Source organism: Crocodylus porosus, unplaced genomic scaffold (genome assembly GCF_001723895.1).
Source record: "Crocodylus porosus isolate Cpor-Errol unplaced genomic scaffold, CroPor_comp1, whole genome shotgun sequence".
Lineage (NCBI taxonomy): Eukaryota > Metazoa > Chordata > Crocodylia > Crocodylidae > Crocodylus > Crocodylus porosus.
In genome coordinates, this window is record NW_017728886.1 from 127,924,608 (window position 1) to 127,947,547 (window position 22,940).

The 22,940-nt window shown below is 41.1% G+C and overlaps 1 protein-coding gene across 3 annotated transcripts in view; it reads left to right on the forward strand.

Annotated features, from left to right (window-relative positions):
- TRIO (trio Rho guanine nucleotide exchange factor) overlaps nucleotides 1-22,940 on the forward strand; it is a 386,796-nt gene that overhangs the window by 194,493 nt on the left and 169,363 nt on the right. For all 3 annotated transcript variants that reach the window (XM_019541714.1, XM_019541721.1, XM_019541729.1), the window contains exons 12-15: nucleotides 8,972-9,141; nucleotides 10,111-10,285; nucleotides 20,126-20,321; nucleotides 20,923-21,089. In XM_019541714.1, the coding sequence (XP_019397259.1) occupies nucleotides 8,972-9,141; nucleotides 10,111-10,285; nucleotides 20,126-20,321; nucleotides 20,923-21,089 (708 nt within the window). The remainder of the gene's footprint in view (nucleotides 1-8,971; nucleotides 9,142-10,110; nucleotides 10,286-20,125; nucleotides 20,322-20,922; nucleotides 21,090-22,940) is intronic.

Here is a 22,940-nt window from a genome sequence, read left to right on the forward strand (position 1 = left end):
GACAGAGAGCAGATTCAGGCTGGATATCTGGAGGTACTACTTCACAGTCAGGGTGGCCAGGATCTGGAACCAACTTCCAAGGGAAGTGTTCCTCGCTCCTACCCTAGGGGTCTTGAAGAGGAGGCTAGATAGGCACCTTGTCGGGATCGTCTGACCCCAGCATTCTTTCCTGCCTGTGGCAGGCGGTTGGACTTGATGATCTGCTCAGGTCCCTTCCAACCCTGCTAACTATGAAACTTGAAATGCAAAGAAATGGTAAATTCAAAATTGGAGGTAAATGATTGCTGGGTCTGTGCTGCTGCTGTTCTTTCACTTTGTTCATTTGCTCAGATGACAATTCAGTGGCATCTTGCTTGTTTGGAATGCTGAGATGGTCCTGCAAAACAGCTGGCAAATGAAAACGGAGTAACTCAAAATACCATCTTAGTTATGGTGGTAGGAGGGATAGATTTCTCCTGCAGGACACTTGTTAAGAATCAGGATTACAATAACATACATTCATAAGCATACCCTTTTTTTGCCTTAGGGCAGCAGTTCTCAAACTGACAAATTGTGCACCACCAATGTAAACCAATACAGCCTTAAGTACCACCAGCAAATTTTTGTCATATAAAGTAATTATAATCTGTTAACACGTACCTCTGACAGGTTGTCTGCATACCAATGGTGGTACGTGTACCACAGATTGGGAACTGCTGCCCTAGGGTGTGGACAGGCACAAGAATTAATGTTTCAAAGGCCTTAAAAGATGTACACAGTTGTACAGATGCCAGACTCTTGCACCAAAATCAGAGCTGAACCATCCAGCCCTGTCTTCTCTACCCCTTCCCTCTTAAGCAGAGAGAAGAGAGTTTCAGGGGATTTGGGAGCACCCAGTGCCCACTCCCCCAACTCTGCCTATGTCTCCTCTCCTGCTCACTGCTGTACCCTCTCTGCTGCCTCCCATCACTATGCTACAAGTTGTTGCAGGCTAGTCTAGTGCCCTGTGCCTGGTGCTAGAGCAAGCTGCAACATTTGAAATGCCGGGAACAATACAGCCTTCATCCACTGGCTATGACATTTCCTTTTTTGAAATGTTTCCACGTGCATTTCACTTGAAAAGGTTTCATTTGTTACATTTACCTCTAGCCTGCATTTCAGTTGCATAAAAAACTTATTTAAAAGTGGCTAGGGCAAGAAGGTTCTGTACATATGTAGCTGGTGATCAAGCATCATATTGATGAATTCATTCTTTAGTAAAAAGATAGTATTAAGCTTGCCTTCCCCTAGCGTGGGATCAGGGTTATTGTTCTTGTGGGTTTTTTTTTAATGTACTTCTATTTTCCGTGCTTCTACAAAACAAACTGTCTATTTAACAGTGGGAGTTTTCTTTTGGGGTTAGCCATATTGGTCTGGGTCTATATGATAGACTTTCTAGATTGAGTTGATATCTTTTATTAAACCAATTTGAAGGTGGGTTGATATTTCTAGCAAGCTTTTGGACAACACAGTATCCTTTTTCAAGCTAAGTGGAGTACAGAAGGGGGTGACACCCCTGTGTATGCTGGGGAATCTGTCAGTAGTCTATGCAAAATACTCTGTTAAACAGTGAACAATTATTTTCAGTGAGGGATAGAGAATAGTTTGTGGTCTCAATTTTTTTTATTTGATTTGATTTTATTTTTTTTAAATGTCTTTTGAATCTTTGCCTCTTACTTAATTATGCATGGGTCTAATATCCAGATTGCTTTCTGGTGTCTGAACTCTCTTCTCTGTGTAAGCACTGTCAGTTGCTTATTTTGGCAGCATGGATTTTCTACAGCTACTTCTGTTTTGTAGCCATTTCTCCTCTTCCTGAGTCACCTTACTGCCTTATTTTTTTTACTCACCATTTCCCATTACCTGTTGCTTGTCCTTTCGCCTTTCATTATGACCCTGCCTTTCTGCTTCATGCTCTAGTTCCTACTCTATCTCTTTCTGTCTTTCTCTTACTACTTGATTTGTTTTTCTCATGTACTCCTATTCCTTCAAGTTTGTCTTTCTTTGACACATAACTTCCCCAGATCCCCTCGGCTTTTTCTACTGTTCTTTGCTGTTCACATTCACTTTCTCCCCTCTGCATTTTCCAAAGGCAATGCTATCAAAAGATTTCCCACCCTGCTGGTAACCACTTCCTATAACAACTTATATCATTAGTGGCTCAGTGAGTATGTAACATTTTAGCATTTGTCAGCAATTCTAACACTGGAGTCTGGCATTAGTTATGTTTATACTAGGTACACAATTCATCATATATTTTCATTTCCAAGGCAAAGCTTGAGGAATGAACTGAAAGGGAACACTGTGCTTTATTGTAATGAGGTCACTGGTATGGATAAAGTATACTGGAAATTAAAACATAGAAGAAAAATAACTAAATTTAAATTTTATATCTCAGTGTGTATTCTGACACAAGGTATTACCAGTGCCAATATTGAACTTAGGTGCAGACAAGCCATGAGAAATGTCAGTGCAGAAATTAAATTGAATAATCTATGCAACTGAAACTAGACAGCATGCAAGCATCAGTATTGGTAGACAAAATGTTCTTAGGAGGTATTCTCCCTGTGGCATTGTGCAGGCCTGTTTTCATCACTAGGATGAAGTACCCAAATTCATCATTGATGCTTTATAAATTAGTTTTCCTCCAAGCTGTTGATTTCACATTTGTTTTTTGGTGTGTGTGTGTGTGTGTTTGTTTGTTTGGTCTTGTGCTAGCATTTCATGATTTGGGGGAAACATTCAAATTTCAGGAGCAGCACATTAATAATTCAAGAGAGTTGTTAACAGGATTGGCGGTTTTGCGAAAAAGTAGGAGGCAGAATTCACTGACCATATCTTTAGCAGCAGATGAAGTAAAAGAAAGCTTTTATTTGGGGTGCAGAAACATGTCTGAATGATGAAGATATGTTTGTGTCTACACCTTTGAACTGTTCCACAAACCGATATGCCAAATGGCTCCCTTGTCAGCCAGAAGATGGAAAATTGGAGTAATGGCCAAGCCAGATGTTTGTAGCCAAGCCAGAGTACAGCAATCTTCTCAACAACTGTAAAGTCAGGTGTTGGAACCTAGCTGAGAACAGAGCATATGAGAGACGATTGTGGATTCCTAAACATTTTCCTTTAGCATTTTACAGGGAATACTTGTTGAATATTCTGTCAAATTATTTTAGGAGTTTCAAGCAGTTTATCTCCTTTTTAGAAGTTTCTGAATGCTTTTTCCTTGTTACCTTTGCCAGATGTAAATCTGCCGTTTCATCCATGCAAATAAAGCTGGTTGAACTGAAACCATGGGAAGCGAGGGATAGCTATAAAGGGCTCTTAATAGTAGCTGTTGTTTGGCATGCATACATGTGTGTTAACTAAAAGATTTACTCTTGGTTAGTGCAGAACTAAAAAATGAAAGCTGTAACACATTTACAATGGCAATGAATGAGAAATGTCCTGCACAGTGATTGCTACAATGGGAGCATGGCTAAGTGAACCAAATGCAGCATTTCTGAGTTGATTACTGAAGGAATTGCTAAAGTTTTGAAAAGAGAAAATCTGGATACCCCTCATATATGAGTCGGATATCAGTGAAATTGTTTGTTTTTTCACTTAAAGAATCATGAATTTCAGATGTTTTTATACTTCACTGTTTATCACCAAAATGAGTATCCAGATCAGAAGGTCTCTTTCTCTCATTTGGGGAACTGGACAAATTTAACTGGATCTATGTATCTAATTGAAAGAAGTAAGGCTGGAGTATTCGAGCTGCCAAAACTATGAGAGCCAAAAGGCTTTTTTCAGTTTTTGTTTCTTGGGAAGAAGGCAGGGATGGTTGTGATGTCTTTCACTGGACCAACCATAGATGTCTTCCCCACTTCTTCGGGTCCCGAGACACCCTGGTTGCCCCATACCATCCTATACTGGAATGTAAAAGAAGCATCATCAAACAATTAAAGCCTACAGTTGAGAGGATAGGACCTTGAGAGAGTTTCCCAGACTAGGAACAGATATTCAAAAAGCCTGAGTCTGAATTGGTTCAATCTTTGCAGGTTAGTCTAACCTGCAAAGCTTGAACTGATTTGGAGGTGAATAGACATTTCCTTTTCATTCCAAAAATGTAGGCACATGTGGTGATGAACTTGAGGGGGCGGTGGCCAGGCCCTGGCAGGACATTCTCATTAGGGAGGAGTGTAAACCCCAGCACTGCCTGCAGTCCCAGGCTTTTCCTTGCTGGCTGCTTGAGGGGCAGAACTGTTGCCAGACCCTGCATTTGTTGATACTGAGCTTTTCAATCTCCCTCTCCCTGCTTCCTCAGACTATCTGCAAATCAGGTAATTTCTAACACCTTTCTCTGTCCCCTCTTAAAGACTGACAGATTGCAGCTAGCAGGTTGCTTGTCAGAACAAAGTTTATTGACCCATCAAGTCCTACAAAAGAAAGCATCTCTATCATCAGTTTCAATCTCTTCTTATCTGCAGGATGCATTTGCATTTGGAAGCTGCTAGCTGTCTGCCCTTTGTTCCAGTGACATTGGAGGCCCACACAAACACCTCTCAGCCTTAGCTAGCATGGGGGGTGCGCATGGCCAGATGCCAGAGTCCCTGACTTGGGGACCCTGCCATGGGAGAGGGGTGGGAGGGGGATCCCTGCTTAAGCAGCCAGAGGGGTGGGAGAAAGAGGGGGCAGGGGGAAGCCTGACAGCCACTGCAGTTCCTCAGCCAACGGGAGCAGTGATTGTGCTCTGGTTAGGAAGGAGAGGGGCAGAACCAACCCTGCTCTGTTCCGGCAGACAGCCCTGCCCATGACTGCAAAGCATCTGGGATGCTGGGGGACTCTGGTTTAGGTTAAACTAGGAAGGTGTCTGGGACAGATATTGTATAAACTGGTTTTAGCCAAATCGGTCAAGTCTGCTACTATGTTCAACCAGTTTTATATCAAACCGGTTTCAGCCATCTTCCAACTGGTTTATGTGCACTGAATATCTGTTCTGTTACAGGTTTAAGCCACTTTCTTATCACTTATAACTGGTTTATGTGTAATATCTGTCCGTAGGCCCAGTGTCTCTGCTGCTGGCTTTCAAACAGTCTCCAAACCTTGCCAAACTCATCAGAAGTGCACTCCCCTCTGATCAGCACACACTAAATAGGTCAAACACTGGCTCAGCAACAACCTGTGAATATCTCTACTGCCACTATAATCAGCATCCCTCACAAAAAAACCATTAGAATCCATGGATCTTACATGTGTTTATCTCAGAACATGGTACATCTCATCCCATGCACCAGATGCCCTCGTGGAAAGTATGTGGGTGAAAGTTGAAAAAAGCTATGCTTCAGAATGAGGGATCATTGGAACAAGATGAGCAGACATGCAGTCACTAGGAGAAGAATACTTTTTTTTTTTTTTTTTTTCCTCCACAAAACATCCACTCCCTTTCTGACCTCACACTCCTTGTCCTCAAGGATACTCAATAAAATGCCTTCAAAAGGTTGGCCTGGGAAAAAAAATTCATAACTTTACTGGGCACTAAAGCAGTGGACTGAATACGGACAATAATCGTTTATGGACCTTTTCAGTCTACTTACAATCTCTACCTGCCTCTCTGCATTCCACAGATAATGATGACTTCTTTTTGAATGTTTTTGTGCTTCTACTTTATTAGGTTGTCCACTCAACTTCATTTATCTCATTTTGAAGCTACTTCTGATCGCTTCTCTTTGTTCCTATTTCACAGCCATCCATCACTCCTTAAGTGACTGCTTTTATTTATATGGAGCTAAATAAAATGTTTTTTGTTTAACTTAGCCTGTCTGCTTCTTTCTCATACTTGTTTATTGATAGACTTTTAAGCCTGAATCTCCTCTTATGTAATAATATTTTATAGCTGGCATTTTTATGTACAATATCTTTTAAAAAATACTGCAATTATGATGCAAAAGGCCAGTGACATCTCCATGAGTGAACACATAAAAATTCTCAGTCCTTCTTACTTTTCAAGCCTTAGTTATTAACACAACTGCTGTAATGCTTGTGTTATACTATAGCCACCAGAATGCATGGATCCTACACGTCTACTGCAGAATGTGGTATATCAATAGGTGGGGAGGAACATTCCTAAAGATCTGTTGTTTTTGTGCGTGTTGTGAAGCAAGCCTGGGAGGGGGCGGTTTTCTTGTTTGTGTAGGGAGGAAGGGGTACAAGTTGGGCTTCCCTTTCCTGTTCCTCTCAATTGTACAATATGCCTTAAAGTAGGGCTGTCAAACTTATCTGGCCTTGTGGACTGGATGAGTGGCACAGGGCCAGTCCATGGGCCACACTAGACCCACAGACCAGCCTTGCATTCTAGATCTAGGCCTACTGCCACAGGGCCATGCAACACTGTCCCAGAGCTGCCATCACTACCACCACCAGGCAATTCAGTGTGGCCCATGAGCCCCAGAGCAGCCACTGCATGAAGCACAGACCTGAGATATGAGCTGGAGCAAGCTCCCCATGCAGCACACGGCACCATCCAGTGCACCCCGCATGCTGCTTGTGATCACTCTGAGACCTGTGGACAGCAGTTGGGGCCAGATGTTATGGATCCACAGGCTAGACCCAGCCCACGGGCCATTTGTTTGATACCCCTGCCTTAAGGTCCATTCTTTAGCTATGTGTTAGGTAGCTGTGGCCTTTCCAAGGGTTGATAGGGATGACAGTTGTTGAATGACATAGACCATACATATGTATATATGTTTCCAGTATATTGCTGTATATTATTTTATGGTTGGGGGACATATTAGCTAGTAGTTTCATGTGTAAAAGGACTTAAAAGAGTGCACATGGTTCAGGGTTATTCAGGCATCTGTGTCCTTTCACCTTGATGAGTTTAGGGGTAGATATAGTATAGGTATAGAGAAATTGAAGTCTGTCTGTGCATGTTTTTAATATACTAGAAGCCTAAGAGGTGGTCTTTTCTTGGGCCGCAATCTGAGATTGATAAGGCTGTAGAGCACAGGGTTTTGTCTACGAAAGGTGTTTTGTAAGTTCTCTTTGAAGGTTAGAACTGAGTGATTGGAGAGGGAACGATTGTCTTGTGAGAAGTGTCCCCCCCATTACCTGTGCCCCCATTACCCATCACGGGACAATCACTCCCTCTCCAATCTCTCAGTTCTAATCTTCAAAGAGAACTTACAAAACACCTTTCATAGACAAGCCTACGAACTTCACATCATAAATCTACTGGATACAAAAAATCATGGACTCAATATAGATATTGGATTTGTAATACATTACAGTGTGCCTGACATCTGATTCACCAGCCAGAACTGACCTTTTACACTTTCCTTCTCCACTCCACCCTCCTTGTCTACCCTTTTGTTTTTCTAAATTCCAGCTATTTACTTTTTTACAGACTGCCTCTTTTCTACCTTGGAAAACTACTACAGTAGAATCTCCCTTACTTACCTTTGGCTTTCTTCTCCCTCACTCCCCGCCCTCCCCCTTTCCTTCTCTCCCTTTTGTTTTCCTAATTTCTACTTATTTACCTTCTCAATGACATCCTGCCGCACTTTTGGCTTCTTTCATTCCTTGGAGATCTCAGAATGGCAGAGACTCTCCCTCTGTCTCAAGAACGGTGATTGTGCCTGAAAGCTTGCAAAGAACTTTTTTACAATTAGTCAGTTATTCTAATAAAAGATATCGCATCTTCCCAAAGAACCTGGCCTGCTTATGTCCTGAGATCAACATGGTGACAACCAAATACCCTTCAAACTGAGTACAAATTCTTACATTTCTTCTTCAGTTTCATTATACCTGAAAGGTTTGTTCAAGACTCCATAAAGACTAGCATTTGAATGTTGTACAAATATTAACTAACTTTTATATAAAATACTAGTGGTTGGGTGACAGTTCTTTATGTGAGGAAACTCGCTGGTATTTCTTCCCTTTAGAAATATTAAAATTAACTGATTCAGATTATCATCATTCTTGAATTTATGGACCCAGACTCACAGGAATATTTTTACTGTCATTGTGTTCTCCATTGCTTGGAGAACAGTATTTGGATTATTTTAAACAATAGATGTCTGGCGGTTAACAATGTTGGGGCATAATGTGTTCACAGATACTCATGCTTTAGCAGCCTAGTCTATCAACTTAAGGGGAACAAAGCTATGTTACCATTGATTCAACACCACTAAGTGTTTACCTATTTGTTTCACCATAAACTAAAATGTGTTATAACAGTTTGGGGTTACACAAACTTCAAAGATTTAAGTGATTAGGCTCATTAGATTAGTTTAGTTGCAGTTATTTCAACCAATGCATATTTTGCTTTGTTTCAGTAGGGGACTGTACTCTATTGGACAATATAATCACAAGAATTAAATAGATTCATATTACGTTGATTGCCTTGCCTTTTCTCAGTTCAGAAGGCAGAGAGAAGTGTAAGGAGGCTTTTTTTTTTTTTTGGTTTGGTTTTGTTTTCTGATGCATCTTTTGGCCAGATTAGTGTTCTACAACCTCTTAAAAGTACCGTGTATATGTTAACCTGGCAGTGTAAATTTTGATGATTGTTGAGATGCAGCTCCCTTCCTTCCTTCCTTCCCTCCCTCCCTCAGGGATTGTTACCTTCCTTCCTTCTCTCAGGGATTGTTACCATAGCATTTCCCTCCCAGTAACTATGCCACAGAGCTGCAGATGGGATTCTGACTGAATTCTGTGCTACACTTTCCCATATAGTCAGGAACTGGGAAAGCAAACGATGACTTCACAGCATGGATAAAAATCAGCTTTTTCCACAAAGGAAAAACCTTCCTTTGCAGACTAGTTCACTGTCTTAAAAAAGAAAAATAGATGGGAATTTCCTATAAAAGGAAGCAAATCCTGTTGCTTCCCCCATCTGTTTCCTTTTACCCAAGGAGATGAACATGGAGGAGTGTCTGCCTGCATGACACTGGTGTCCTTTCCTCTTCTGTTGTAGCTGTGGACATGGCTTGAAGAGTTACAGAAAGAGCTGCTTGATGATGTGTATGCAGAGTCTGTCGAGGCTGTGCAAGACCTGATCAAACGTTTTGGTCAGCAGCAACAGACCACTCTGCAAGTGACAGTCAATGTCATCAAGGAAGGGGAAGATCTTATTCAGCAACTAAGGTAATGGCTTTTAGACAAATTGATATTAAATCCTTTGATTGCCTTATTCTAAAGCATTCAGCATATTTCTTTATAATTTTGTTCTCTGGTATCCTTCTAGTACTGCATGAATCATTATCCTTATTAGTTTAGTATGGGGTGGGGTGGGAGTACTCTGTTACCTGGCTTTAATGTAAATATTAGCAATGCCATTAGTTGTTTGATTCTATGCTGATCTCAGTTAACTCTTTGTTTTCAGGAAGTTGAGCTCTTGAGCATTAGCTTCACATAAAGGACAGTGTCATTTTCACAGAATACCCTTTTTTGTGATATGAGTGAGCTTCTGTCCCATCAGTCTGACCTACCATGCCTAAGAATGACTGAATAACTGACCAGCCTTTTAGAGTTATGTTAGACAAGGCACAAAATGACTTTTTTACTTTTTTTTTAAAGTAGAAACAATGTGGTCTTTTCCATTATTATTGTTAACTTAATTCCGTGGTCTCTTTCCATGTTGAAGCACTCTTCTACCTTGCAAAAGTGGATGTTACAGTGTGTGTGTGCGTGTGCGTGTGCGTGCGCGCATACACACTGCATGCTTAAATATAGAAATACATTTCGTTTTCAGTTTAATTCAGCTTTGTTAATTTCTTGGAAATACAGTATAATAAATGTCCATTTTTCTCACTTCTTGACAGTTAGCTTTAAATATAGGTTTAGATGTTAGCTGTTAAAAAAGGCATTTTAAATGTGTACTAAAAACAAATATAACTCTGTTGAAGAAATAAGCAAGAGAGGAAAAAAAAGCTTGTGCTGATGTTTCACTCAATTGCAGCATGTGATACTTTAAAACAATTAGTATAAACAATGCTACTAGGAAGGTCCTCTCTTAAAGAATTTTGTCACAAACATGTAGCAGCTCACTTTTTTTGTAATTTGATTCCTGTTGGTGTTTTCATATTCCTTTTCCTTTCTTTCCACTTTAAATAGGGATTCTGCAATTTCTAGTAACAAGACCCCTCACAACAGCTCTATCAACCACATAGAGACAGTCCTACAGCAGCTGGATGAAGCCCAGTCTCAGATGGAAGAACTTTTTCAGGAGCGCAAGATCAAGCTTGAACTATTTCTGCAGCTACGTATTTTTGAAAGGGATGCAATAGATGTGAGTCCCTGATGGCTTCATCCTGTTGATTTTAACTGGGTTTACTTAAGTGAATAAGGTATACTAAAATGTTGTATTTGTATTTGAACACCTGAAGATACAGACATACTAGATTTAGGTCTCATGTGTTTAACCCTGTTAAAGGCCCTCACCTGTTTTTTCCCTCAATTATGGACTGAGTTCAGACATGGGAGCCCCGGGACTTTTTGTCTGTGTTTGATAGACTCTTTTTTGTGGTCTCAGGTAAGTTACCCGTACTGGAGCAATTTTTGCTCTCTAAATTGGGAGTTATGTCCTCAAACTCTTCATTTCCGTTAGGGGGTTGCATTAAAGAATTCATCTTTGAGCGAAGTTTTTAATGCAAAAACAGGGTACTCTTGCTTCTTGATAACCCTTCCTTTTCCACACTGCCAAACTATAATTTTAGGGATGTTAGACCTCAGAGATGCTTCATAACTCCTAGGGTTGAAAAGCCTTAGGCTGTAGCATGAAAAAAAGCTTCTTGTAACTTTTTAAAAATGTATGCCAACACAGTTTTACTGCAGAACCTGCCCAAACCTGCAAGCGTGCAGATTGTCCAGCACTTGAAACAGATGACTTGACATTGGTATGAAAGGCTTCTGGCTTTGTGTAGGGACTTGTATGAAATCAGAAGCATAATAATCCAGATTATATTAAATCCTATTAAGAAAAGTCAAAGAAGCTGTGGAGTTCAAACGGAAGTGTGAAAAATTCTAACTATTAATTTGAGTTAAATTAAAGAATTCAAAGAATGAGTTCATTTAAATTGCCCAAAATTTCATTAATACAATAAATGCTGCTCACTGATGGGCTGGTGACATTCCAGTATGTGGAGAGTGGTGAAATAAGCAAGAAAATTCCAAGTTATAGAACACATCTTCTCCCCACCACCCTAAGTCTACTCCAGAGTTAAGGCTACGTAATGAAAAATGGCTACATTTCAGCTTCTGAAAAATAAAGCTAGAAGATTTAAGCTAAAAATCCCTAATTGTGTGCCCACCTCTTCCCTCCTCTTGACTTAAATATGGAGATGTAAGGTAGGGTAGTGTGGTATCTTGGAGGTTAACTGGTTCAGAGAGATTCTCTAGCCTCTTATATAGGAGTTGAGACTAGATCATCTCTTCCAGCCTTAACTCATCCTAATAATGTGACAGTGTAAGTAGTGCAGTCTGAAAGTTTGAGTTGTGGCACTTGGGTACGTGGATTCCACCTGCTCTCATTACCTAGGTGTACCTGCCTTGAACAGTCTGAGCATTAGCAGGACAAGGTTGGGAGAACTGTACTTGATACTTAGAAGTAGTCCATGTATACTTTGAAGGATCAGCTATGTCTCATCTCAGCAGTGAATTGGTCTACCAGGGCACTTTTACACTTGTTCTGGGGGTGAGGAGGGAGCAATGTTTTAATTAGAGCAGCTCCAAGAGCTGTTGTAACTAATGCACTGCTGTGTCTCATGTACCATCATCCCTGCACTTAAAAATGGCAGCGTGGGTACCATGCTTAAGCTCATTCAAGCCTTTAAGTGCCCCCACTGCAATTTTTAAGTGTGGGGGATTAAGATTAATCAAGTCTGCTGCAATGCGCCAGAATTCCAGCATTGAAGCAGCCTCAGAACTCATGTATAGGCACCCCCAGAGACCATAGCAGGTGTCTTGCTATAAGGATTGTCAGCATTCTGGTGGCATATATAGAAGCAACAGGCAAGTGAAAGCAATGTTTCAGCAAGAATAGTGACATTTAGGAAGTATGGGGTGGCCTGGGTGGAGTAGGTTTGGGGTGGTTTGGGGAAGTTCTTTAACTTCATATTCTCTTCCTTATTTGCTGAAGTTTAGCTGCCACCAGCTTATCAGTGAACAAAGTTGACTTCATTAGTGAAGTTTTGGGGTCTTAATCTAGGTTTTAAAGGCTGAGAAAATGTGAATTTTTACTTCAGCCCAGCTCTTCTCTCTCACCACCTTGTCCTTTTTACCTATATCAGCCATAGCCAGGTGCTTTGGTTCCCTCACATTTGCTTCACTGTACCTCTCTTACTGCCGGTCTTTCTGCTTTTCCAGCAGTGCCTTGTTCTCCCCATGAGTGGGGACAGCAGGCTGCAGAGATGGGAAGATGATGTGGGAACTCATCGGGTGTAAGTCAAGGTGATGCTTTAAAGGAAGGGACAGTGATAGAGCAACTTAAGAAGGATGCTGGAGTGGTTATGATACTGGCTTTGGACTTGCAGAACCTTGAGTTCACTTTCTCCTTTCTATGGGCTTCCTGCATGATCATGGTCAGATGGCTTTGGGTTTTTCTTTATGAGAAATTAACCAGTTTAGTTATGCTGGTACAGTTACACCACTCTAATTATATATTACACCCCATGTGAGGACACAGATTTTTGGGGTAGTTATTAGGGCTGTGCAAAATTTCGCCGGCAGTTTTGTTTCAATGCTGTTTTGACTCATTTCGAGCTCGAAACAGCGAAATCGAAATGAAACAGAGAGCTTCAAAATAGCCTTGAAACGAAACGAGGCAAGTTGAAACGTTTCAAAATTTTTTAAACGTTTTGCCTTTTGAAGCTCAAGCTGGGTTTTCCTGAAGGAAAACAAACTAAAGTAAGGAGAGGAAGGGGAAAGTGGGGGGGAAGGAGTGCTTTCATTATTAACTTTGTAGCTGGCCAGTGACTATCATCCTTTCCTGAGGTCCCTTCCAATCCCAGTACTCTGGGGGAGGGATGGAAAAACTGCATAAAAAGGGCAGCATTGTTTGTACTGCCCTGCTTTCTGCCTTGGTGTCAGTTGAGTGAGGGTGCACCTTAACACACCCACACAGTGTCACCCACCCATGTCACGAGTTCTGCCTGTCAGCAGCTAGGGTTGCACGGCCCCAGAACGCCCCCCATCTCCTATCTGCTTAACAGCTGGCAAGTTTTGTGGCCACAGCAGGGCCTAGGAGCCAGACCTGCGGTAGTTTCCCCCCCCACCCCCTGTGCCCCAAGACATCGCACAAGTTTTGCCTGTCAGCAGCTAGAAGCGCAGGGCCCCAGAACCCCTGCACCTATCTCCTTGAAAGCTGGCTTCATGGCCCAGCAGGTGCTAGCAGGCCTACAGCTCTCACCCTGTTGCTCCTTAACACACACAGTGTCACCCATGTCACAAGTTTTGCTTGTCTGCAGCTTGAGGTACAGTTTCCCCCAAACCTCTGCACCGATCTCCTTGAAACTTGGTAGGCTTTGTGGCCTCAGCAGGGGCTAGCATGCCTGCAGTTCTGACCCAGCTGTGCATGTGACATGAGTTTTGCTTTCAAGACTTTGAGGCGCAGTTTCTCCGACCCCCCCCCCCGCACCTATCTGCTTGAAACTTAGTAGGCACCATGCTCTCAGAAGGGGCTACCATTCTTGCAAGTTTCATCCAAAGCAGGCCAGAAATGACAGTTATAGGCTGTTTCGAGCTTCCCCATTATAGCCTATGGGTGAAACAGCAAAACTGGTTTGACAAAATGAAACAGAATAGCTGTTTCGAATTTAAACGAAATTCGAAACAAAATGCTGTTCCATCGAAATGGAACGGTGCCATTTCGCACAGCCATAGTAATTATGCTGTTTCAGAATATCTTAAACTGCTGCCAAAACAACATGAGTTAAAATGGAACAAAGGCATCCTGAAGAAAGCTCAGTATGTAATGTAAGTTTTTGCTAGCACAGCTATGTCAGTGCAGTATAGCTGCTAAAATGAAGGTGCACCACATCCACCAGTCTCCCCACATCCACAGAGCCAGTCAGCTTGTCATAGAAGGTAATCGGGTTGGTCAAGCATGATTTGTCCCTGGTGAATCCATGCTGACTGTTCCTAATCACCTTTTCATGAGTTTTCAAAGATGATGGGCAATGGCTCTGCAGTCACATCTGGCAACTCCCTCAGCACCCTTGGGTGCATCCCATCTGGCTCCATGGACTTGTACACACCCAGCATTTCTAAGTAGTCCCTAACCTGTTCTTTCAGCACTGAGGGATGTTCACCTTCTCCCCAAACTGTTCTAACATATCCATTCACTGCTCTGACCCTGTGTTTCTATCCACAGCTCAGATGTGTACCAATGCTCTAGCATAGGTCACATTGCAATGCTAGTGCTCCTTGCTTTGTGGATATCCATATGCAATAGTACCATTCCTTTGACCTCCAGTAAGCCTTGAGGGGAGTCATAGAGAAATGTGACCATGATGGCTTTGAGGAGTATCTTCAGTTAGATGAGGAAGAGCAAGGAAGTGGAAGTGTGGAGGCTCAGGAAAAGTCAGGTCCAATTTGGTTCTTCCACCATTGTAAAGGGGTTTAGTCCACATCTGCTGTGTTTTTTCCACCCCTGCCATAATTTCTAACTTGGCCCTCAAAAAAAATTAAAAGAAAGTTACAAGTGACTTGTGAGAAGGGACCTTGTGTAACAGCAACCCCTTGAAGAAATTACACTACAGCTTGTTTCCCTTTGATCACTCACGGTTTTCTGAACAATGGAAGAAGGAAAACACAATCTAGTTACCCTAATTGTCTAGCAGGCACTTTGATCTTGCCTCTGTTCAGTTAATGCTAATTACTTTGACAGGGTGTCTAAAGTAAAATTTTAGTTGTTTTGGATTTCAGAGCAGTAGAAAAATATTGATTATGAAGAAAAAACGAAAGGTTTTGGAGGAAGATTTCCAAAATCAACTTCCTGCAGAAGGAATGCAAAGAGCAAGCAATATGCCTGTAGGCTTGTTTGAGCCTTACTGTGGGTAATTTTACAGTGCATGTTTATTGCTGAAGTTCAGTATCTCTAATAACACCTCTAGCCACCACATTACTGTATTTATGATTATTGGGAAACCTAAATGATGTCAAAAATCTTAAGCTATGGACAGACATGCATTTATAGTGCTATAAATGCTACAACTTGTAGCACTACAAAAATACAGCATTATGAGGGCATACATATGTTCACAGTACCCTGTAAAAAGTTGCTATAGAGGCATGCTCTCTAGGCAGCAGGCTGCTGTTACTTTGAGTCATGGGTGGCCAGGCCTGTGGCCATTTGAGAATCAAGTTGCCATCCCAGGGTCAGGAGCAGTGAGCAGAATCCAGGGACAAGATGGGTCAGGAAGTTAGTAAGTCAACCTGAGAGCAGAGGAAGTCGGGAAGTTAGGAGATCAGGCAGAGTGGAGTTGGAGAGCAGGCTGGAGGGAACAGCAAAACAGTCTGGGATCAGGTTTGAGAGTCCTGTTGCCTGGACACTTCCAATTCTAGATCAGAGGCTTATATGGGAGATGTGGAGAGTCAGCTCACCCAGGTCAGGTGGCCACTATGTTGACAGGGAGTGGATGGAGGATTAGGATTAGATCCTACTGGAAGCTTCAGGCCAGGCTTGACCAGCCTGGATTATTAGTCCCAGGGTGGCAGACCCAGATAAACAGAAATACTGTATAGCCAAGGCCCCAGGTTCATGGCTGTGACTAGACAGTTGTTCCTTTGAAGCAAGGGGTGGGAGCACAGTATTGTGGAATGCTCAGAGCCTGGGACAGCTCCTATTAAAATGTATTTAATCATACAGGCATTGCCCATGGCTAAAAAGAGTTGTGCTACAGACAATATTGTTTCATGCAGGAACATATATGTAGCACCTCTGCGATTTTTATAGCGCTACAACAAATGTGCGTATCTAACCTCATAACTTTTGAAGCAGTCTTTGTACTGCTACAGATATAATGTCTGCCTTATAATCTTGCTACCTGCTTTCACTTTGGTCAGTTTGGGTGAATGTGTTGGGACAAACCAACTTGAACTTGCCACAAATAATTTCTTCATGTTGTTCCTCACAGACGTGGTAGTTGCATGCACTGATTGAGATATATTTGAGGAGGGTCAGAGCCCTAGTTTGAGTCTCAAGTATAAACAAGATAACCAGTGGGAGATTATATAAATTGCTGTTTTGCAGAGTAGGGATGGTATATTTTGGAAACTATCAAATCAAATGATCACAAACTTGTCCTGCTAAAACTATCTTCAATTTTTATAGGCTTTTTGAAGTAGCATGGTGACTTCATAGAACTTAAAATATACCACCCTAAAATAGAAACAGACGTTGAACAATAGCAAAACTCTGCTTTGTTATAACTTAACTGTTTGTAGTATTTACTATTAAATTTCCTTCAGCATTGACAAAGGAAAAGAGAAAAGTTTGTTTTTCTAAACAGTTGCACATCTGCAATGTTATATTATAGCTAATTGAAAAGGACTGTCATAACTACTGATTTTTTTTAAACACTTAGTAAATATTAAGTCTAAACTGATGTGTAGCTATTGAGACTGTGCATGGTTACTGTTGAGTAATGTTTCATAACGCTTTTCTTGTGAAAGTTTTGGGAACTTTCTTTGAGATTTGCTGTTACCAAAACTAAATTAGAGCATATAGCCACAAGCAAACCCTTGAATTCTGAGGTCACCTGTATTCACGCTGTTCTTTCTTATTAAGTGTCATCACTAAACTTGATTTAATCAATGTTAAATGACTTGCTAATGCTTGTATAAGTTTATATCTCAAGAGCTCTGCAAGCATTGAAATGTTTATTATTCCCTTGTAGAGTGAGAAACCCTATTCCCATTTTAAGACAGAGAAGCAATCTTCATACAGGTGTGAAGTACAGTTGTACTGTGAAAATCAACCTATACAAATTGTCCTTGGGGTTCTTAATTTTCTTTTAAAAATGTCTGTAATTCTCATGAGGAAATTACCTGAGTTTTCATTTTGCTGGTGTCCTTGTTCTTCAGCTTATGAACTGGGTTTGTTTAACTCTGTTTTGTATTATACTGTCCAGTGTCTTCAGGTGTAATTGACTGCCTGATTTCTCCTTTCAGAACTTGTTAAATTGTGCTTAATGCACAAGCCATAATACAGCCCATTATAAATTACTAGGTAATACTATATCACCTGTAAAATTGTAATGTATGCTTGTGATTTAAGTAACTCCATGTATGTCTTGGTAGTGGATATGTTACTGAGGAAATGCAAATTGTAAGTAATTAGTTGGTTGTGGCTGGGTGACATATAAAACTGGGATTTTTTGCAGTGGTGAATATTAGTTGACAAGGATTCTAAGTTATAAAAAGCATAACGTGTTTATAGAGGAGTATTTGGTGTTTGGCAGCATCAGGTGGGAGTTATTTCAGAACAGTTCAGAGGTGATCTGATGTCTTTCTCCAGCAGGGGTAGAGTGGAGGGAGGTTAACTGGAAGATAATGGCATCTCATGCTTGTGTGTTTGAGGTCCTGAAAGGTGGTTTGATGACAAGAGAGTGACTGTGGGAAGGTTAAGAGTCTTGATGATGGAGGGAAGTTGAAGTGTCAGGACTAGTAATGAGGAACTACACTTTTCTCAGAGTGAGTAGTTGCAGAAGGAAGACGGCTGTTACCTTTTCTTTGCATTTTGTCAAATGAACTCCCTTTAAAAAATGAAACCGTCCTTTATTGGGTTGCTCTTAAATGTGGTGACCCAGCTTTTTATCTTAGAAAACTTACTGGGAGTGGAAATTGCCACCTGCTGTTTGCAGCCCCTCTTCTTACTTTTGGCACCTGCTGTCACTGCATATTACAGCGCCTTGCATATTGGGCTGCAATTTTGGAAGATGCCATATACTACTTGACAGCCATCTGCTTACTTTTGGGGGAAACTAGCTTAGTCAGTGTGGTCTACCTGTTTATGCTTGGCACTGCTGGTGCCCATTTGTCTTATTCCCTGCATTTGCAGTCCCCACAGCACCTTTTGGGCCACTGTTTGATAGTTTGAGTTTTCTTATGTCAGTACCAGTTTATCACTCTTTGCAATTTCTCTTATGAAACAGGCTCATTAGCGTAATATTGTTCACCTCTTTCCAGCCTGGCTCAGAAGAACCTAACCCATACTCATCTGTGGGGTTTGCAGATATTTGACTGGGATACTGTATTTCCTTTTCTTAAAATAAGTGTTGTTCTTCATTTAAAAATACTGATATCTTTACTTTCTGTTGAACTTTTCGTGCCCGAGGCTCTTGGTATATTCACTGAATAGTGAGAGAGGCTCTGATCTACATTTCCAGCAATTGTGCCTCCTGCCCCATCACATGTGCATGGCAGGAAGCATGATTTTAAGATCAGGGAATTGATCCTAATCATGCCATAACTACTTGTCAGTGCAGCGGAAACCCAGGATCATAATCCCAGGCTTCCCCTGCACCAGCAATTTGGTCTAGGGCCAACAACTAGCTGATTCTCAGCTATGACCTGGCAACTCAAACTGGCTCCAGTGTAGTCTGAGGCCATGACTGACAATTAGCTGAATGTCAGCCCTGACTTGACAGCCCTGGGTCTGGTTCACCTGAGCCTTTCCAACCAGTCACTAAGCTGATTGTTGACCTTGACCAGACAGCCTCTGCTCTGGAACTGTTTGTCAAAATCCTGTTCCCAGCGGATCTGGTCAGGCTACCAGGTGAAAAAAATTGTGGGGAGCTGAACTGTTTCTCCTGCTGGGAACTTTAAACCCCATGCCCAGCAGCCCAGCCAAAGATGCCAGGCATGGGGTTTAAAGTCCTTGTGAGGGAAGCCCTTCAACTTCCCCAGCAGGAGACTCAGATCCTTCACTTCTTTTAGCCCAGCTAGGACTTCCAGGCATTGAGTTTAAAGTCCTGTGAAACGTTTTCTTGCCCCAGCCTCTGGCTGTGGCCAACAATCAGCTGATTGTCATTCCCAGGACTGTTCTAGACCCTGGGCCAGTCTTGGCCCTGGGACTGATGATAGTTAGTTGATTGTCAGCTCCAGCTGCACATTTAAATTTAAGGTACCATATAAACCAGCCGTAGAAATGTTCTGTATCCTATGTGAAACATTTAATGACACTTTAATTGGGTGCACATGTAGCACTGTGCCCACTTATGCTGCAGTTAACACATTCATCACAGCATAGGTGTAACATGTAGTTGTTACATGTTACTAGGATCAGTGGCAGGAGCTACCAGGGACCTGGTAATTTAAAATTTGCTGTATGGGAAAAGCACTTTTCTTATAGTCAGGTTAATTTATTTAGTTTTAAAAGGAGCTGCTGTTTAACTGATGACTGAGTTGGACTCAGAGTCACAAATCTAAGATGAAACTCGTGCTTTGGTACAATTCATAGCAAGATTTCAAAAGTAAGATTTTCTTTGTGGTATATGTAATATATATGTATATTTCATTTTTGCTTTTCATCCTAAAATACCCAACCTATTTACTCAAGTTTGTCATCCGGCTACTAACTGATTGTGCTCATGCAACCTGACTATTCCTGCCCAGAAGGGTTTGGAGTTAGTGATTTGTTTTTAAATTAATTTAAGACTTCTTAAGTAGCTGAGGGCTAAACTGGCATACAGATTTACTACTTGTCACTGTCACTACAAGTAAGAAGAGGAGTTATACCCAAATGTATTTCTTTAAGGCTTGGGCATAGACAGGTTAGTCAAATTTTCTACAGGTGATGTAATTGCATCATTAGAATATGCAGCACTGAACTGGACAGCACTGCAGTGAAGACTATCCTGTAGCTCCCAAGTCAGCTGATCTTTCTTTGATTGCTCACCCAATTTATTGGCTGATGACTAGCTTCCAAACTTGCTCAGAAAGCCCATATTTTTACCAGTCAGCAGCTTTCTGCAGCTTGAAGGCATTGCTAAAAGTTACTAAGTAGTTAACAGTGATAAGAGTAGATGGAAGAGGTGACCTTTTTGCATTCCTCACCTTGTTACTCAGTAGTGCAACATTGGGCAAGTTTGTCCAGTCATCTGACACATTCTCTCTCTCTCTTTATCAGATAATTTCAGACCTTGAATCATGGAATGATGAGCTCTCTCAGCAGATGAATGACTTTGACACCGAAGATCTTACGATAGCAGAACAGAGGCTCCAGCACCACGCAGACAAGGCCTTGACCATGAATAACCTGACCTTCGATGTCATCCACCAAGGACAAGATCTGCTGCAATATGTCAATGAAGTGCAGGCTTCTGGTAAGATGACTCTGTCCCACCTTCTAGTTAATTATCTTCACATCTCAGCCTATAAGGCATCTAAAAATGGCATTAATTTCTGTTAGTCAAAGGAGGGTGGTATTTAGCTCCTATGATTTGAAAACCATGTCACAGCCCCTATGTAAGATAGTTGAAGTGCGCTAATATCTAGCAAGTTGGGTATTGATTCCATAAATTCCTTCCTTTTAAAGAACAAAAGTCTGGATAATGCAGCAAGAAGTAGAAAGAATAAACAAGAGTATGCAGTATTGTAATTCAAGAGCAGTCATGCATTGATGGTATTTAAGTTGCACTTTAAGCTTTTAAAGCAACAACATATTATTTCAGTTTATATGATCTTTTCACTTTTTTTGGTAATTATCCTGTTGCAGACTCCAATCCATAGCAGAATTCTCCAGAGTTCCTAAGATCTTGTAGCTCATTCTAAAGAGTATGGAAATATTTTACTTAAAATATTCTGTGTGGCTTGGCTGTTTAAAAAAAAAAATACTAGCCATTTTCATTGTACATAATAACAAAGAGATTTAACTTCTCTGAAAACCCTGCTGTGTGACTTTTTAAAATGAATGGCTGTTTACAGGTGTAGAGCTGCTTTGTGACCGAGACGTAGACATGGCAACTCGTGTTCAGGATCTATTGGAATTTCTTCACGAGAAGCAGCAGGAGCTGGACTTAGCAGCAGAACAGCATCGGAAACACTTGGAACAGTGTGTGCAGCTGCGCCACCTGCAGGCTGAAGTCAAACAGGTATGAACTAAATATGTGCTGTGTATTGTTTGTAACTGTGAAGGTATTAAGTAGATATGACTGTGTTGCGGAATATGAATGGGTCGTATCCATGGAAATAGCATGGAAGAGGTACAGTTTGTCACTTACAGCAATTTCTTGCAAGATTTTAGCCTCAGTTCAGCATCTATCCACTTGTAATTTTTTATTTTAATTTGTTTTTTGTATTTTTTTTGTTACTGCTAGCTGTTTGAGAAGAATCAGGAGTAGATGTTTTGCATGCTGACTAATATTTATCCAAGAGACCAGTGCTACTTGACGCTTAGCATAAATACTTTGAGTATTGCATTGTTCCTCCTTTTTTTTCTATCTTTCTTGCAGTACAATAAAGTTCCTTTTACTGCTTCCCTAAACTCTAAGGTTTAAGTTTGCATAGAGTGCTTGAGACGCACATAAGCAGAAGTGATCAACAACAGCTGGATAAATTTCACTTCCAGGCAAAATGAGGCTTGGCATTAATGGTCTTCCTCTGTCCAAATGTTACCTGCTCATTGTCCAGTTATGCGACTTGTTTACCAGTTGACAGCTTCCAGTAACACCCCTAACACCCACATCTCCTGACATAATCATAATACAATTTAAAATGTTGGCTCCCTCCATGATTGCTGCCCAGGAAGAAGAATGGGCAGATGGAAAGGGGGATCCTGGAGTATGGGCACAGCAAATGGAAAGTGCACAAAACACAAGAAACGCAAAGAATTGCTTGTCTACGTGGTGTACAGATTACCCATGTGTGTTCCACTGTAGTTTAAACCTTCAGATCTTTCAGGGTACGTGAAAGTTGGCCAGCTTTCAAACTATGCTGGAGGCATAACCTGTTAAACTGCAAGATGCCAGCTACTGTTGTAAAGTGAAAGAGTGAGGTTGAGATTTAACAGTGATTTATTTCCAGCAGCCTTGGGTTCTTTTGTTACATGCTGTCCTGTGAGAATGAAAGCAGAGAGTCAATTGAGTATGATATTAAGCCAGTACAACTTACACCTGAATGCAGAGATTTATTATTACCTCCATTCTTCATCTCCTTTCCAGTGATATTTGAAGAACCTCATTTTCTATAATGTATTGGGTTGATGCTTAGTTGGATGCTGCAGTCACTGTAAACACTGACTGCAGTATATGGTGTTTCATAAGCTGCTGTTGTGTATAAGGTGGCAAGCAAGGGGTGAGAGGGAACATTGAGTTTGATGTGTATCGCTGATCACGACACTGCATCTTGACAGCTTTATTCCTAAGTTGTGAGTTACAGCTGTTGGCAGAAGAACACTGCTGAATGATATCAGTGTCACCTTTGTGATCGGTGTGTAGAATGCATCTTGTAAGCCGTAGGTGTATTATCCATCTTCTGAACCCCTAGCAAATCTAACAAAAGTAGAAATGTTTGCTTCACTTAAAGCACTGGAAACACTGGTGTAACTAGTTGATAGATGTTAGCATAAGAAGCAGACCTTTCTCCTGGCAAAGTTAGCAGGAGGCACTGATTTAACTTGAAAGGAGTAGAATTGGACCTGCCACTTAAGGAAAGCAGAGCCCATATATTCTGCACAAAATGTTGCTAACAGAATTGTTAATACACTTACCTACATCTGGAACAGTTATATTTCATTACTGCATAATTACTACATTAATGTAATTTAACAACATGCATCTTTCAGCCAGGCGATAGTATGTGTACACACGCATGCTATTTTTGCATCCTTTTTTCATTATGTAAGTTTTGTGAACAGTAATAAGGAAATTTGTGCATCCAACCCAGGATACATAGATTAAGTTTTTCATAATAAATTACATATAATTCTGATTTATACTAGATGA